General features: G+C 39.6%; 1 protein-coding gene across 1 annotated transcript in view; it reads left to right on the top strand.

The window, feature by feature from the left end:
* Nucleotides 1-14,504, top strand: part of c6h2orf76 (chromosome 6 C2orf76 homolog) — a 32,604-nt gene that overhangs the window by 10,834 nt on the left and 7,266 nt on the right. The window contains exons 3-6 of the mRNA XM_063052467.1: nucleotides 787-943; nucleotides 6,074-6,124; nucleotides 7,259-7,296; nucleotides 8,994-9,075. Of these exons, the coding sequence (XP_062908537.1) occupies nucleotides 811-943; nucleotides 6,074-6,124; nucleotides 7,259-7,296; nucleotides 8,994-9,075 (304 nt within the window). The 5' untranslated portion in view covers nucleotides 787-810. The remainder of the gene's footprint in view (nucleotides 1-786; nucleotides 944-6,073; nucleotides 6,125-7,258; nucleotides 7,297-8,993; nucleotides 9,076-14,504) is intronic.

Here is a 14,504-nt window from a genome sequence, read left to right on the forward strand (position 1 = left end):
AGGTACGATCAGCGGGAACCTGGTGTGTGTGTCCGCCCTTGCCTGGGTGCTGGGTTCACCATGGAAGAACGGTTGTATCCGGAACGGAGGGGTCACAGTCGGTGACCACAGAAGACATTAAAAGGGTTCGCCCGAAAGCTAACTGCGAAGAACAAAGGTCTGTCTGAATCAGATTTGCATATTATCTCTCTCTCCAACAGTGATTACTGCGAACTGTACTAAGCTGAACTGAACTCTGCATCACTTGAGACTGATCATTTTACCTCTAGACTGCGACAGAGCTTGTTTGATTCCTATTACCCTAGTTTCTGTGTACATGTGTGTATTATCATTGCTAACCTGTTGCATTTGATTAGAGTACTGTGTTACTTATTTCTTTAATAAAACTTCCTTAGTTCCAGTAATCCAGACTCCAACTAAGTGGTCCATTTCTGCTGGATTGGTAACCCAGTTACGGGGTACGTAACACATACTATGCATATTTAGAATGAAAATGGAAAAATCGCACACTTTTGATTTTATTTATTAATTGAAGGGTATAATGGAATACAGTCCAACAAAGAAAATCTTTCATGTTTCGTAATCGTTTTCTAGCTGCAAGGCAATGAAGGCTATGTGAGCAGGAGCTTTTCAGTTACTGTATGGCAGTGCACCCGCGTATTTAGAGGAACAGTGATTGCATGGAAAAGTGTAATATTTTTAATTTGCAATGTAATCACAAATACCTCATAAAAAAGTTGAATTGATTTTATGCACACAACTAGTGATTTTTTTTTCAAATTATAGGTTTAAAGTTAATGACTTCTGAAAATGACTTCTGAAAAAATAACTGTTACTATTCGTCTGGTTCGTTCCTTCGAATATCGCAATTTCAAGCCAGTGGTTTATCATGATGTTAATGTAAATCAGTCTGTAAAGGAATTCCTTGCCTTTCTCCAGAATGGTGAGCTAAATATCTATTCTGTGTTTTATTGTAATTATGCATTGCCCTTAGTTTTAAGATGATATGCATTCTACTATCAATGTAAGTTCAAATCTTTTTAAGGAAGGGTGTCTTGTTTAAAATCTCTGCTAATACAGCATTATCACCAACGACGACGTAAAATAAGGTTAGTTATCTCTTAACAGCTTGTGCGCTTTTGCACTAAAAGTGAGTGACTGTACGGTCAATTACCATGTTTTTTAACAGTGAATTTTTTCTCAGGATAAAAATGATAGTTATTGGGCTATGCAGATTGGTTATTTTGACCGTGGGGGAAAAAGATAACCAGCTGTCTGCTCTGTCAATGCTGCTCAGTCTTAAGCTGCTGTCAGGTCTCCCCTCTGCTTCGGAGAAAGTTTGTCAAGCCTTGTAGCACATGCCCCCTAATCTATTTCAGTATGCTCTCCAAAGCCTCCACATAACTTCCTAAAATGGGATGACCAGAACTGAATGCAACACTCCAAATGAAACCTGATCAAGTTTTATAAAGCTGCTACATGAATCTTGAATGCAATCCTTTGACTAATAAAGACAAGCATGCTATATACCTTCTTTACCACCCTATCAACTTGTGTGGACACTTTCAGGAAGCTGTAGACTTAGACCCCAAGGACCCCTTTGTGCGTTCACACTGATGGGTCTCGTGATTAAGAGTTCTGTCCATTTATAGAGCTGTCAGTTTAAACCTTTGGATCCAGAGTCATCAGGTTCAGGGCTTGATGATGATGATGATGCTAATCTCTTTGGAATAGCAAGGCCCCCAGCATTGATCCTGAACGCAACCCATTAGGATCAGTGCAGCTAACACAAAATGCTGGAGGAACTCAGCAGGCCAGCTAACAGCTATGGGGGAAAGAAAAGTGTAGTTAATGTTTCAGGCCATGATGTCGACTGTACTTTTTTCCATAGATGCTGCCTGGCCTGCTGAGTTCCTCCAGCAGGTGTTACTTGAATTTCCAGCACCTGCAGATTTTCTCTTGTGATAGGATCAGTGCAGCCTTTGAGTCTCGTTAGTTTTCACTAATGCTCACTTTGTGATCCGCGGTTTTGTAGACTTGGTTTTCTGCTTTCTCTATAAGTTTTCAGTGTCTATTGTGAAAATGGATGCATTGTTTTTCTGCTATTTCCTTAATGCAAAATATTATTTCTCATGTCTTTGTAAGGGGCCATTATTAACTTCAACTAATTTTTCCTTTCATATTTGTATGAATGTTTTTGTTTTGCTAATTCATTTTCATATTTGACTTTTTGAAACAAATTATTTTGGGCTCGACCTGGCTGCAGAGTTGATTTTTTTTTTCCCCCTCTGTGGGTTGGTGTCAGTCTCAAAATAGGGGGTCAGCCATTGACGATAGACAATAGGTGCAGGAGTAAGCCATTCGGCCTTTCGAGCCAGCACCGCCATTCACTGTGATCATGGCTGATCATCCACAATCAGTACCCCGTTCCTGCTTTCTCCCCACATCCCTTGACTCTGCTATCATTAAGAGCTGTATCTAACTCTTTCTTGAAAGCATACAGAGAATTGGCCTCGACTGCCTTCTGAGGCAGAGCATTCCACAGATCCACAACTCTCTGGGTGAAAAAGTTTTTTCTCAACTCCATTCTAAATGGCCTACCCTTTATTCTCAAATTGTGACCTCTAGTTCTGGACTCCCCCAACATCGGGAACATGTTTCCTGTCTCTAGTATGTCTAATCCCTTAATAATTTTATATGTTTCTATCAGATCCCCTCTCATCCTTCTAAATTCCAGTGTATACAAGCCCCAGTCACTCCAATCTTTCGACATATGACAGTCCTGCCACCCCGGGAATTAACCTCGTGAATCTCCGCTGCACTTCCTCAATAGCAAGAATGTCTTTCCTCAGATTTGGAGAGCAAAACTGCACACAATACTCCAGGTGGGGTCTCACCAGGGCCTTGTACAACTGCAGAAGGACCTTTTTGCTCCTATACTCAACTCCCCTTGTTATGAAGACATGAGAACAACAGGAATTCTGCAGATGCTGGAAATTCAAGCAACACACATCAAAGTTGCTGGTGAACGCAGCAGGCCAAGCAGCATCCATAGGAAGAGGCGCAGTCGACGTTTCAGGCCGAGACCCTTCGTCAGGACGAAGGGTCTCGGCCTGAAACGTCGACTGCGCCTCTTCCTATGGATGCTGCTTGGCCTGCTGCGTTCACCAGCAACTTTGATGTATGAAGACATGAGAGTTTTTTTTCAGCTTTTTAAAAAAAGGTAGTAAATCTTTGGAATTTTCATCTAAGAGTGCCATGAAGGCTTAATTGCTGAGTCTGGTCAAGATGGGAATGATTGGATATTTAAGTACGAAGCAAATCAAGTGATCTGAAGGTTAGTGCAGTAAAATGGCACTTTGATCTTATTGCATGGCAGAGGACGCAAGAGGGATTGTATGGCTTACTCATCTAATTTTTTTTTGTTTCCTGTTCTTATTATTTGTTCCTCTCTTTCTGAATTGTGAAATATTCCCAAACCACAGGCTTTACTACTGTCTCTATTAATATGCTTTTCCTTCATAATATACCATTAGTTAGCTTGATAGTCATGCCTAGGCTGGTTTTCCTGTTTTATTTTGTCTTAAAGGGATAAGTTATGTATTTTAAATGTTAACCTTGTTTTTTTTAAGCTGTTAAATCTGTTAAGGTAGTTTCCCAATCTACCTAGCCAACCTTATGAAATTACTGTTTGCTTTATTTTGATTTCAGACCCTAGTTTTAGATTGAGTGTGATAAGCTGCCAAAGGCCTTGAACAAACTGACCATCAATACTTCCTTTATACATTATCTAAAGTTAACTGTTCCCTCATTGGTTTGTTAATATACTGATCATTTAACAAAAAAATCTCTTGTATACTTCTCCACACTATTCCCGCTCATTCTGTTTTGCCATTATGTATTAAATTCAATTTGTTTAATTGTCATTCACCCACAGATGAATACAGCCAAACATGACACCGTTACTCTAGGGCCACAGTACCAACAGTCACACAGCTCAACGCACACTTAGCACATACACGATATCAAGCACATAAGGATTTCAGTAAGATACAGCCACACAAAAATGATAGTCCAGACCCGAACCGTGAACGCTGCAGAAATCTGCAATCGTCCACAATACGGCTTGTCTTCCGCTGAACAAATATTGGGGGGCGGACCGACTCTAGTGAGGGCACTGGCTCTGACGCCTTGCTCCTGGTGGCTGGAAACAGGTGACTGTGCGGCTTGAGGCCTTGTCCTCGCACGTACAAGATATCAGTAAAAATGTATGTAGATTAGTGTCCCAAGTAATCACTTTCTACCCCTGGTTGCAGCCTAATTTTCTGATCTGTCTTGTGTACTGTATGATTGCCGTTGTTTGGGGTCCTGTATACAACTTTCAAATTGGGGAGGAGAAGATGGCGGCATGACGCAGCGCGCGTGGCCACTCCGAAATGATATCGGTATTTGTTAAGTAGGTACTGTGCGCAATCCTGATTTGATGGAGACAGACGTGAGAAGCACGGAGGAACATCTGGAGAAACTTCTGAAATGCCTGCTTTGCTGCCACTGCTACTGTGCGATCAAGAATCTCAGGAGGGGAAGGCCCCAAATCCTCGGCTTTGCCTATTACCTGTTGCCGGGGCTGGGGTCGAAGCGCTCGGCAGAGATGGTGCTTGGTGTCGGAGGGCTGGTCGGAGGCTCGGAAGTTTTTGGACGGACTCAAGAGACGGCTGTGGTCGGGTGCTTCCAGGGTGCTGTATCGGCAAGTTTGCGGCACGGGAGGTTCATGGCAGGGAAAGTTTCTCCCTTCTACTGTCTGCACGAGATGATGGGACTTTCGAGAGAGTTTGAGACTTTTACTGTGCCCATGGTCTGTTCTTTATCAAATTACAGTATTGCTTTGCACTGTTGTAACTATATGTTATAATTATGTGGTTTTTGTCTTTTTTTAGTCTTGGTTTGTCTTGTGTTTCTGTGATATCATACTGGAGGAACATTGTATCACTTAATGCATGCATTACTAAATGACAATAAAAGAGAACTGCGTGTCCTCATAATCTAACCTAAAAAGTTATTTCTGCCTGTGGGGCCCATGCATCTGTGTTCTATCTGTATTGTATTCTTCGTTGTGTGTTTATTATAGCAGTTACCCACATGCATGGGGCATGTTAAAAGCAAAGGGTTTAATTGCATAAGCATGCTGAGTTCTGGGAAGTTTAGAGCTGGGACCTATCGGGTGTCATATCTTTTGCTGGCCGCTTAATTACATTTGAAATTGTTTAGCTACTTAACTTTGCTTAAACAACAGGAATTCTGCAGATGCTAGAAATTCAAGCAACACACATAAAAGTTGCTGGCAGCATCTCTAGGAAGAGGTGCAGTCGACGTTTCAGGCCGAGACCCTTCGTCAGGACTCTTTACTTTGCTTAAGTATGTTTAATATTGCTGGTTTTAGTTTCGTAAGTTGCATCACTTCGAGACTGTATGTTTTGAAAATTGCTCATAAAGGATCGAATACATTTCTTCGACTTTTTGAACATCCCTGTATTTGGTTTCTAGCAGTGGTATTGGTTTGTTCGAGTTGTTGCTACACTGACTTTTGCTGTTAGCTCTGCCTAAACTAGGGGTTCCCAGCCTTTTGTGTGCCATGGACCAATACCATTAACTGATACTGTCCTCTATTTTTTAAAAATGGGTAGATCCTTCCTCTTTACATCTTTCATTCTGTTCGTATTGAGATTACCCTGCCTCCTTTTCCATTTTGCCTAAAAGTAGCCTGGATTTTCCATGCAACTATGTCTTTGTAATGGTTGTTAGATAGTGCCCTCTCTTGATGATTTATTGCAAAGCTTTGAAATCCTTTGTACTCATGCAGGGTTTCCCAACCTTTTTTATTCCATGGACACCTACCATGAACGGAGGGGTCCATAGACCACAGATTGTGAACCCCTCTTTCTTTTAACTTCATTCACACCAAATTACAGTTGAGGCACTTTTAGAGGTTACTTCTGAATGGTTGCTATTGCTTGCCCTTAAGTGCTGTCACTTTTCCATCACTGCTTAAAAAGCTTTGTTTTGCTTTCTGTAGATATACCTTCAAAGCCTGGACTCCCACCACCTTTTAAGAAGTGCACTTATGGTATGTTATATTATAATTGAAGTCACTCAATGGCTCTTATGAAGTTTGTGTGTGTTGGTTTTGGATTTCAAAGTTCAAGTTCAAAGTATATTAATGTATGTATATATTTCATTCTACTTGTTTGTGGTGATTGGTTACCATAATCTTTTACATAAAATGTTATTAATAAAGTATTCATTTGCATGTTTTGCTTTGGGAGCCGTCAATGAGTAGTCGCTCGACTTCAGTAGCACCATCTTAAACCGGATATATCTTTGTTGTCTTATGAAGTTTGTTTTTTTTTCCATATAGCTGAATAGTTGATCATGCTCCTTAATCGGCCACATATGATGCACTTAACTAAATATGTCATTTGTAACTGATACGGATTATATGGGAGGCAGGGTCTGAAGGTCGGCACAACATTGTGGGCCGAAGGGCCTGTACTGTGCTGTATTATTCTATGTTCTATATTTTTCTGAAATAGTACAGTAATATTTTGAATATCAATTTCCTATGAAATATGTCAAATTCCTGGCCTTGTCTGGCTTACTATTTTTCTCTGGTGTAAAGCTACACATTTTATCTTCCCAACTCTGAGTGTAATTGTCATCATCAACACCCTTGTTGTTGTTCTTGATGGGCAGCTGCACCAGTCTGAGAAACAATGTGTGCTGTATTAGCTTGCCTCCCCACCATTCTCCATCTGACAGCCTTCTGTCTGGTTTTAATTGTTGCTTGTTCCCACAAACAGAAACACGAGGGAGGTTGTACAGTATCAGGTTTTTTTCTACTGTGGTTTGTCCTTGATTTTTTTTTCCCCAAGAACTTGGGAGCATAATCGGTTATGAAAAATGAAATGGCTTTTTAAAAGGACATTTTAAGAATGTCTCAGTTGTCTTTGAACTGCTGATGTAAGTATTTCATGAAATGTGTTTGTTTGTTTGAGTGCCCTTTCTTCCTGTTTCCTGTTTCTCCCTCTACGCACGAGGGGAAAAACAGGCGATTTGTGGCTGGAAGGATTGACGGCCTGATACTGGTTATGGAATTAAATAGTGAAAATTTGAGACTATCAGAAACGGTGAGAAAATAGAAACAGATGTAACATGCAAACAAAATTATGGTTTTATATGACTTATTTTTATTTTTCTTTAGATACATTAAAGATTATTCACCAAGCACATGGGGCAAAGGTATGTTTAAATTTTGAAAACAAGAATTTTTTCTACATTCAATCTTTTGATAACTTATTGCAGTGTACTGATAAGACTATATTGTTCAGTACATCATAAGCAGAGAACAAAACTCACTTTTGTGTCACAGCCTTGCTAAAACAAATGTGTTATTTGTGTGTGTTTTCTTATCCTTCTCAAGCTGATTGACTTTGCAAGCTGATTCTATTGCAGTACTTGGTTGGTTTTAAATTGCTATATTCTAATAATCATTTTCAAGTAATTTTAATTGATTGTTAGAATTAACTTGTCAATTAATGTTGAGAGTATTGACTGAGGCCAGTTGATAAAGATTTAATTCGGTTGCTATCATGAGTATTCATCTGCATTTTTATGCCTGCTGGATTTGCATCTAGGAACAGGAAAGCAAATAGCTTTCTGTTAATTTGTAATTTGCATTTGATTTTAAAAAAAAACAAATTCATTTTTATTACCCAAATTGTAGGTGTATAGATTTTGCTTTTCATGTTTTCTAAAGCTTTTCACTTCTGGACATTTTGTATAAAAGGAACTTTTTTGAAAGTGCTTCCTGCTGATGGAAACTTGTTGTTACTGAGATCCTGGTAATATGTGTTCTCTTTTTGCCTCAGAACTTTCAGTTATGAAGGAGGTCAATAAAACTGAAAGTACACCTGTATGCAGTTGAAAACTTTTTAAAGTTATTTTGAAATGGGCTCGTATTTGTGGCCTAATTTTATAGCAGGTAATTTTCCTGTAATATGCTCTCACTTGTAGTATTGTAGAATGGCTCCCTCAACTGGCATATTTGTGCTGTCAGTAAACAGCACAGGGGTGAATGTTCTTTTAAACTTAAAAAAAACTTGAGATGAATGGATAGCAGTCTTCATCATCTCCTCCCTCTCACCATGACCACTTCTGAACTTGCCCCACTACCCCATTTGAATGATCATATGCATTGTGTTGTCAAGTGAGGCGTAGTGTTTATCATTTTTGAGTTATGTTCCATTTATTTAGTCTTAATTGAATTAACTACAGGAAAGTTTTGACATTGACCGAAACCTTTTTTATTGGCTGCCTATTTCAAGAGTGCTAAGTGGATTAACATTTATATTATTGAATGTTAGCTGTATCCTTGAAGATAAATATTGTAACAATGAGGTTGACCTAGAGCTGAGAATCTGCCTGTTTCCAAAGCCAACTTCTAACTTTTTAAGTATTTTGTGAGAATTAAGGTACAATATGTTACATTCAAAATCCTAGTTATGAAGGTGCTTAATTTCAAAATATATGGGTGGTTTGTTTTGAAGGTCACACCTTTGCATGTTTAGACTGGACCATTCTCTTGACGACATTGGTGTAATCAAAGAAAACGCTTGTGTAGAAGCGAATTTTGTTTTGGTATATTTGGATTAGAAGGTTAATATTTGTGTAGTGAGTCAAATCTAGTGGTCCATTTTTCCAAAGGAAAAATAACTACCAGGTTTTTGAAATAGGTAAAGAATATAATGCACAGCCAACAATATGCTGAAGGAAATCAATGTGTTGAGCATCATCTATTGCAAGGGAACTAGGGGGAGAGGAAGGAAACAAATTTTGTCTCCTAAGATGATAGTGATGCAAAGCATGTAATTAAACACTGGGTTTCCCAGAATATTCCACCTTGATGCAAATTAACCATATGTTTCATTCTTTTACAGACAAATGACCTTGTTGTAAGTTTGGATAATGATGATCAACTTGTATTAAAGGAAACAAGCACACTAAAAGAAGCAGGAGTGGGTAAGTGCTTGCAAAATTTTTTTTGGATAGTTTGCATTTTTGGAGGTGATGATTAACGGTTAAGCAGCATTGACTGAAGGGCAGTTGGCCACTTGTTCATCTCGTAGTACAATTGACCAATGACAATTGGACCTGACTTGATGTCCCATTGGGATCACGTGTCAAATCCATTGCGTAGTACATCCACATACAACTTCAAAGGAAACTACAGCTGATGAGTACCCCTTATCCGAAATTCCAAAATCCGAATTTATTTATTTGTTTTTGGAACCATGAATGACGTTACAAATGGAAAACTCCACAAGGTGTGGGAAGATTCCCAGGCGATATGCACGGGTGTCTGTGCATCACACAGTTCTGAGGTAGGACCTCACGTATGTAATGAGTGGAAGTTAATGAAAAATAGAAAAACACAGCATGAAGCAAAAAGTGAAGATCTCAAATGCATTTAAAAGAGTGGATTCATCAGCATTGGAGTGATCATGTGCAGCTTAACAGTGTGCTGATCGTGAAACAAGCAAAGATCTATCACGACGAACTGAAAATTTAAGGTAATTGTGAATATTCAGCAGGCAGGCTGTAGACATTTAAGAAAAGGCATAGTATTAATTTTTTAATATTTTAAAGATAAAGCATTTGCTTGTCATGAAGCAGAAGATAAGTTCAAATTGATATAAGAAATTCTGCAGATGCTGGAAATCCAATGACACACACAAAATGCTGGAGGAATTCAGCAGGTCAGGCAGCACCCATGGAAATTAATAAACAGCCAGCATTTCAGGTCGAGACCCTACTATAGGCCTGGAAAGGAAGGGGAAAAAGGCCAGAATAAAAAGATTGGGGGAGGAGAAGGGGGATAGCTAGAAGATGATAGGCGAATTCAGCTGGGTAGGAACTGTAAAGGCCTGGAGAAGAAGAGATCTGATACGAGAGTGGACTACAGACGAAAGGGAAAGAGGAGGGGGCCTGGGGGGAAGTGATAGGCAGGTGAGAAGAGGGGAGTGGAGGGAAAAATATTTATTACAGGAAGAAGAAATCGATATGGCATCCAGGTGGAACATGAGGGTGGCCTTACCTTGGTACAAGAAGGAGCTATGAACAGACATTCTTGGAATGGGAATTGGAATAAAAATGTTTGGCCATTTGGAAGTTCTCCTTTGGTGGTTGGAGCTAAGGTGCTCGATGAAGTTGCCCCCCCCCCCGCCCCAATTTATGATGGGTACCACTAATTTAGAAGAGACTGTTTCACTGGACAGAACTGATGACCCCAGCAGATTCACAGGTGAAGTGTTGTCTCACCCGGAAGGACTTGGCTGTCTGTGGTCCTGTGTGCACGGCGAAGATGGTTGCTGATGTAACCTAAAAAAAAGTAAGATATCGATGGTATACTCTAACCTTTTTTATCAAAACACATTGTAGATGGAGACTGAAAGCCTGCCATTGTTCAATGGCTGATTCAGGTTTTCTCCCAATGCTGCTGTGCTGCTTTTGTTACCCTGCACACATTATATTTTCATTATATTAATGGTATGTTTTCATTTTTATTGTCAGTACACGTGTATCACGAACAAATGTAAGACAAAGACTGCTTACCGGGAGCACACAAATTCAGAGTTGGAAATGATGGCGATCCCAAGCTATCTCATTATACAGTATATTCTAAAATCTGAAACACTTCTGACCCCAAGTATTTTGGGTAAGGGGTACTCAGCCTGTATTGGCATTGTGGACAAAGATCTCAATCTCATCTGGATTGTATAGTGAGATTAAAAAGTAGACATTGAGTATTGTTTACAAATTGTGTTATTTGGGCAAAGCTATATTGGAATCTGTTGGGCCAGATTATGCTGGAGCAGCATGACTTGCAGTCTCAGTTATGGGGATTAAACATTTTAAAAAAATGTTTTCTATATAATATCCAGAATTACAAATTGTGATAATAATCCAACCGAGCCAAAAGTGGAACCACTGTAAGTAATAGAGTAAGGGAAAGGATAAATATCACAATCCACTTCTACCATTTAGTACAATTATAGCTGACCTGATTGTAACTTTGGCTTAGCATTACAGTCTACCTACGGTAACCTGTCAATTCCGAACAGAAATGGGCTCATCAGCCCGACTGGTACATGCTGAGCAAGATGCCCATCTAAGCTAGTGACATTTGCCTGTGTTTGCCCCATATTCCTAAAATCTTCCCTATTCATGCACCTGTCCTCCTCCTGAGGTTGGCTAACAGCTTTAAGGTGCATTACTGCCACCTTCTAAACTGCAGTGTGGGTCAGGATAATCTAAATCCTATATACTGTATCAAATTCTATTTTTAAAAATGTATTATTAAGGAACTGTACTATATACTTAAAGCAATAGTTTTGTGATCCTTTTCTGAAAATATTGTTAATGTTAAATTGTATTTTGTTCCGTGTTAACTCTAAAACCAGCTGTCCCATCTCTTGATTATATCTTGGACACCTCATCAGTCTATGCTCAACACTTTCTTGCTGATTACAATACTCACACCTCCTATTGAGTGTCTTCATTAAAAACAATGTATTTAACCCTGTGTGCCCAAACTTCAATTTCGATATTATCTCCTTCTCCCTCCTGCTCTTTACTGCATTCCTTGATCATTCCACTTCTTTCTGGATATGATAAAGATGTCTTCCTGTTCTCCCTTCATTCCATTGTTTTCTCCACATTTTTTGATTTCACTTATGTTTTTCATTTCTCCTTTATTGTAATTTATTTGAATATCCACTTCTCATCTAGTTTCCACCTTTGCTAATTTATCCACTTGCTCATTCCCTCTAATACCAACATGTGCTGGACTCCACATAAAACAGACAGAATCCCATCATTTTCGGTTTAAATACGGTTTGTATTATGTCATACATAATGTTTGGTCTTGCCTGTGAATGTAAATCTTTTAGACTCCAGATTGTTGTGCTTGAATCAGACTATAATACAACTCTCATCGGTCTCACTTCCTCCACCTACTGCAAAGCTAATAGTCCAGCTGTCCTTTCCCCTGTCCACACTGAGAAATCATAATGCATCCTCACCTGTTTACTACTGTTAAAATCAGGCACTATGAATCCTATCCCTAATCTACTATTACCATTTTTGAAGCATCTGTATATATTTGTAAATATTCATAATCATTTTTTGTTTACATAAGATTCAACCATATCTTGATTTTAAAATCAATCCTCTATTTTTCTGTCTCCTATCAAACAATTTAAGATCCACCTCTGGTGCTTAACGCAGTCCAATTGTCTTTTAAATGTTGTAATGTACCTGTCACTACCACTTGCACTGGCAGTTCATTATTAAGAATGGTCCACTTTCCGGGTGGAAGAATTCCCTTGTAATTCCTATTAAATCTCTCCCCTGTTAGTATACCCACTAGTTCCTGATTTCCCCAACCGTGGAGTAAAAAGACTGCATTCACACTCTTTATGTTCCTCAGATTTTATTCATCTCTCATTCTCCTAAATTCCAATTTTAAAACTCAAACTTGCTCACTCACTCATCTATTAAGTCATACATATTTTTTTTTTTTTTACAAATCTACCTTTATTTATTGATTGATTGAGATGCAGCACAGAAATGGCTCTTCCAGCCTTTGGAACCATACCATCCAGCAACATCAAATTTAACCCTAGCCTAATCAAGGGGCAATTTACCATGAACAATTAACCTACCAACCAGTACATCTTCGGATTGTGGGAGGAAACCGGATCACCTGGAGGAAACCAACGTGGTCATTCCTCGCAGGCAGTGGTGGGAATTGAACCCTGGTCGCTGGTACTGTAAAGCATTGTTCCAAGCACTACTACCGTGCTGCCCTCTGACCCTTGTGAAAGGACTTTCCAAACACCGATGCCTTCAACGAAAATTGACTTGTGTCTGCCTTAAATGGACAAACCTCTACCACATATTTTGGATCTGAAACATTAGTTCTGTTTTTCTTCCTACAGTTGTGGCTTGAGTGGCTGAGTATTTTCTGATTTTATTTTAGATTTCCATCATTTGCACGTTTTTGATTTTTATTTCTCCCCTATCCTATTTGTAAACACTCATCCATAGTTCCCACAAGACAAAACATCCCCTCTGCATGTAGCTTGAGAAGCCTTTCAGATACCTTGTGTTCTTAACTCTGGTGGATATAAGCTTACCCTGTCCAACCTTTCCTTCACAAGGCACCTACCCATTTTGGGCATCAGTCACAGTTCCCTGAACTGTTTCCTTAAGAGAGGCCAATAGTGTACAGCTCTCCACTGTGATCTTGACAACTAATGCACCACTTCTCCTTCTTTGTATTGAATTACCCTTATAGTAAGTAATAATGTTTTGTTAGCTCTCCTGAGTTGATGTCCTCTGTGGCGAATCTTCACCAGTCCAGGCCTTTTCGTTTATCTCACAGGACTGCAGCCTCTACTATTTAGATAACATTTTCTTTCTTGCCCAAATGAACAATTTTAGTTTCTCACATATTCCACCATTCAGTACATATCTTTGTAGTTTCCTTGTGTCCTCTTCACAACTTTCATACCTACACTTCATGCCATCTACAAATTTAGCAGTATGCTTTGTATCTTCTTTGATTTCATTGATGCCCCCATGCTGTAACCAGGAAAAGACCCATTTCTGCCTGCTGTTTACTGTGAACCAGTCTTCTGCCCATATCAGTATAACTTCCTACACAGTGAGATTGAATTTTCTTCAATAACCTTTGATGCCGATCCTTATCAACTATCTTCTGGCGATCTGTATTCTGCATTCGCTGTTCTCCTGTATCTACAGAGTATTATCACTGAGAGTGGGAAGGGGTTGGGAGCCAGAGGAGGAGCTGGACACTGACAGGGTAGCAAGGGAGGGGTCTGAGCAAAAATGTGGCAGGATCATGTATCTGGGTGCTCAAAAGACGATTATGATGTGTTTAGAATCCATGGACGTGAGTGTTGATGCCTGTGCATTCAAGCCTGATCTATGTTATCTTGGACCTCCATGTCACTTGACCAAGACCCTTTAATAATGTGGGGTGCTGTTATATACACCAAGATGGGTTATCATATGGGGATCGTTCCTCCTCTGTACTAGTCTGGAGGCAGGGCTACATTAATCCCAAGAGACTGCCTAAGAAAGCAAAACTCTGCCTCACTCTCTTCTCAGATTATTTCTTCTCAAGCCTGTGATCTTCCCCACCTAGCCTCACCTATCGCCTTCCACCTAGTCCCTTTTTGCCCCCACCCCCCATCTCCCCCCTTCCTTCTTAGTCCTGATGAAGTTTCTCAGCCCGAAACATCCACTGTTTATTATAATTTCCATAGCTGATGCCTGATCTGCTGAGTTCCTCCAGCATTTTATGTGTATTGCTCTGGATTTCCAGCATCTGCAAACTTTCTTGTGTTTTATGACTGGAAGTC

Source organism: Mobula hypostoma, chromosome 6, assembly GCF_963921235.1.
Source record: "Mobula hypostoma chromosome 6, sMobHyp1.1, whole genome shotgun sequence".
In the NCBI taxonomy this organism is placed as follows: domain Eukaryota; kingdom Metazoa; phylum Chordata; class Chondrichthyes; order Myliobatiformes; family Myliobatidae; genus Mobula; species Mobula hypostoma.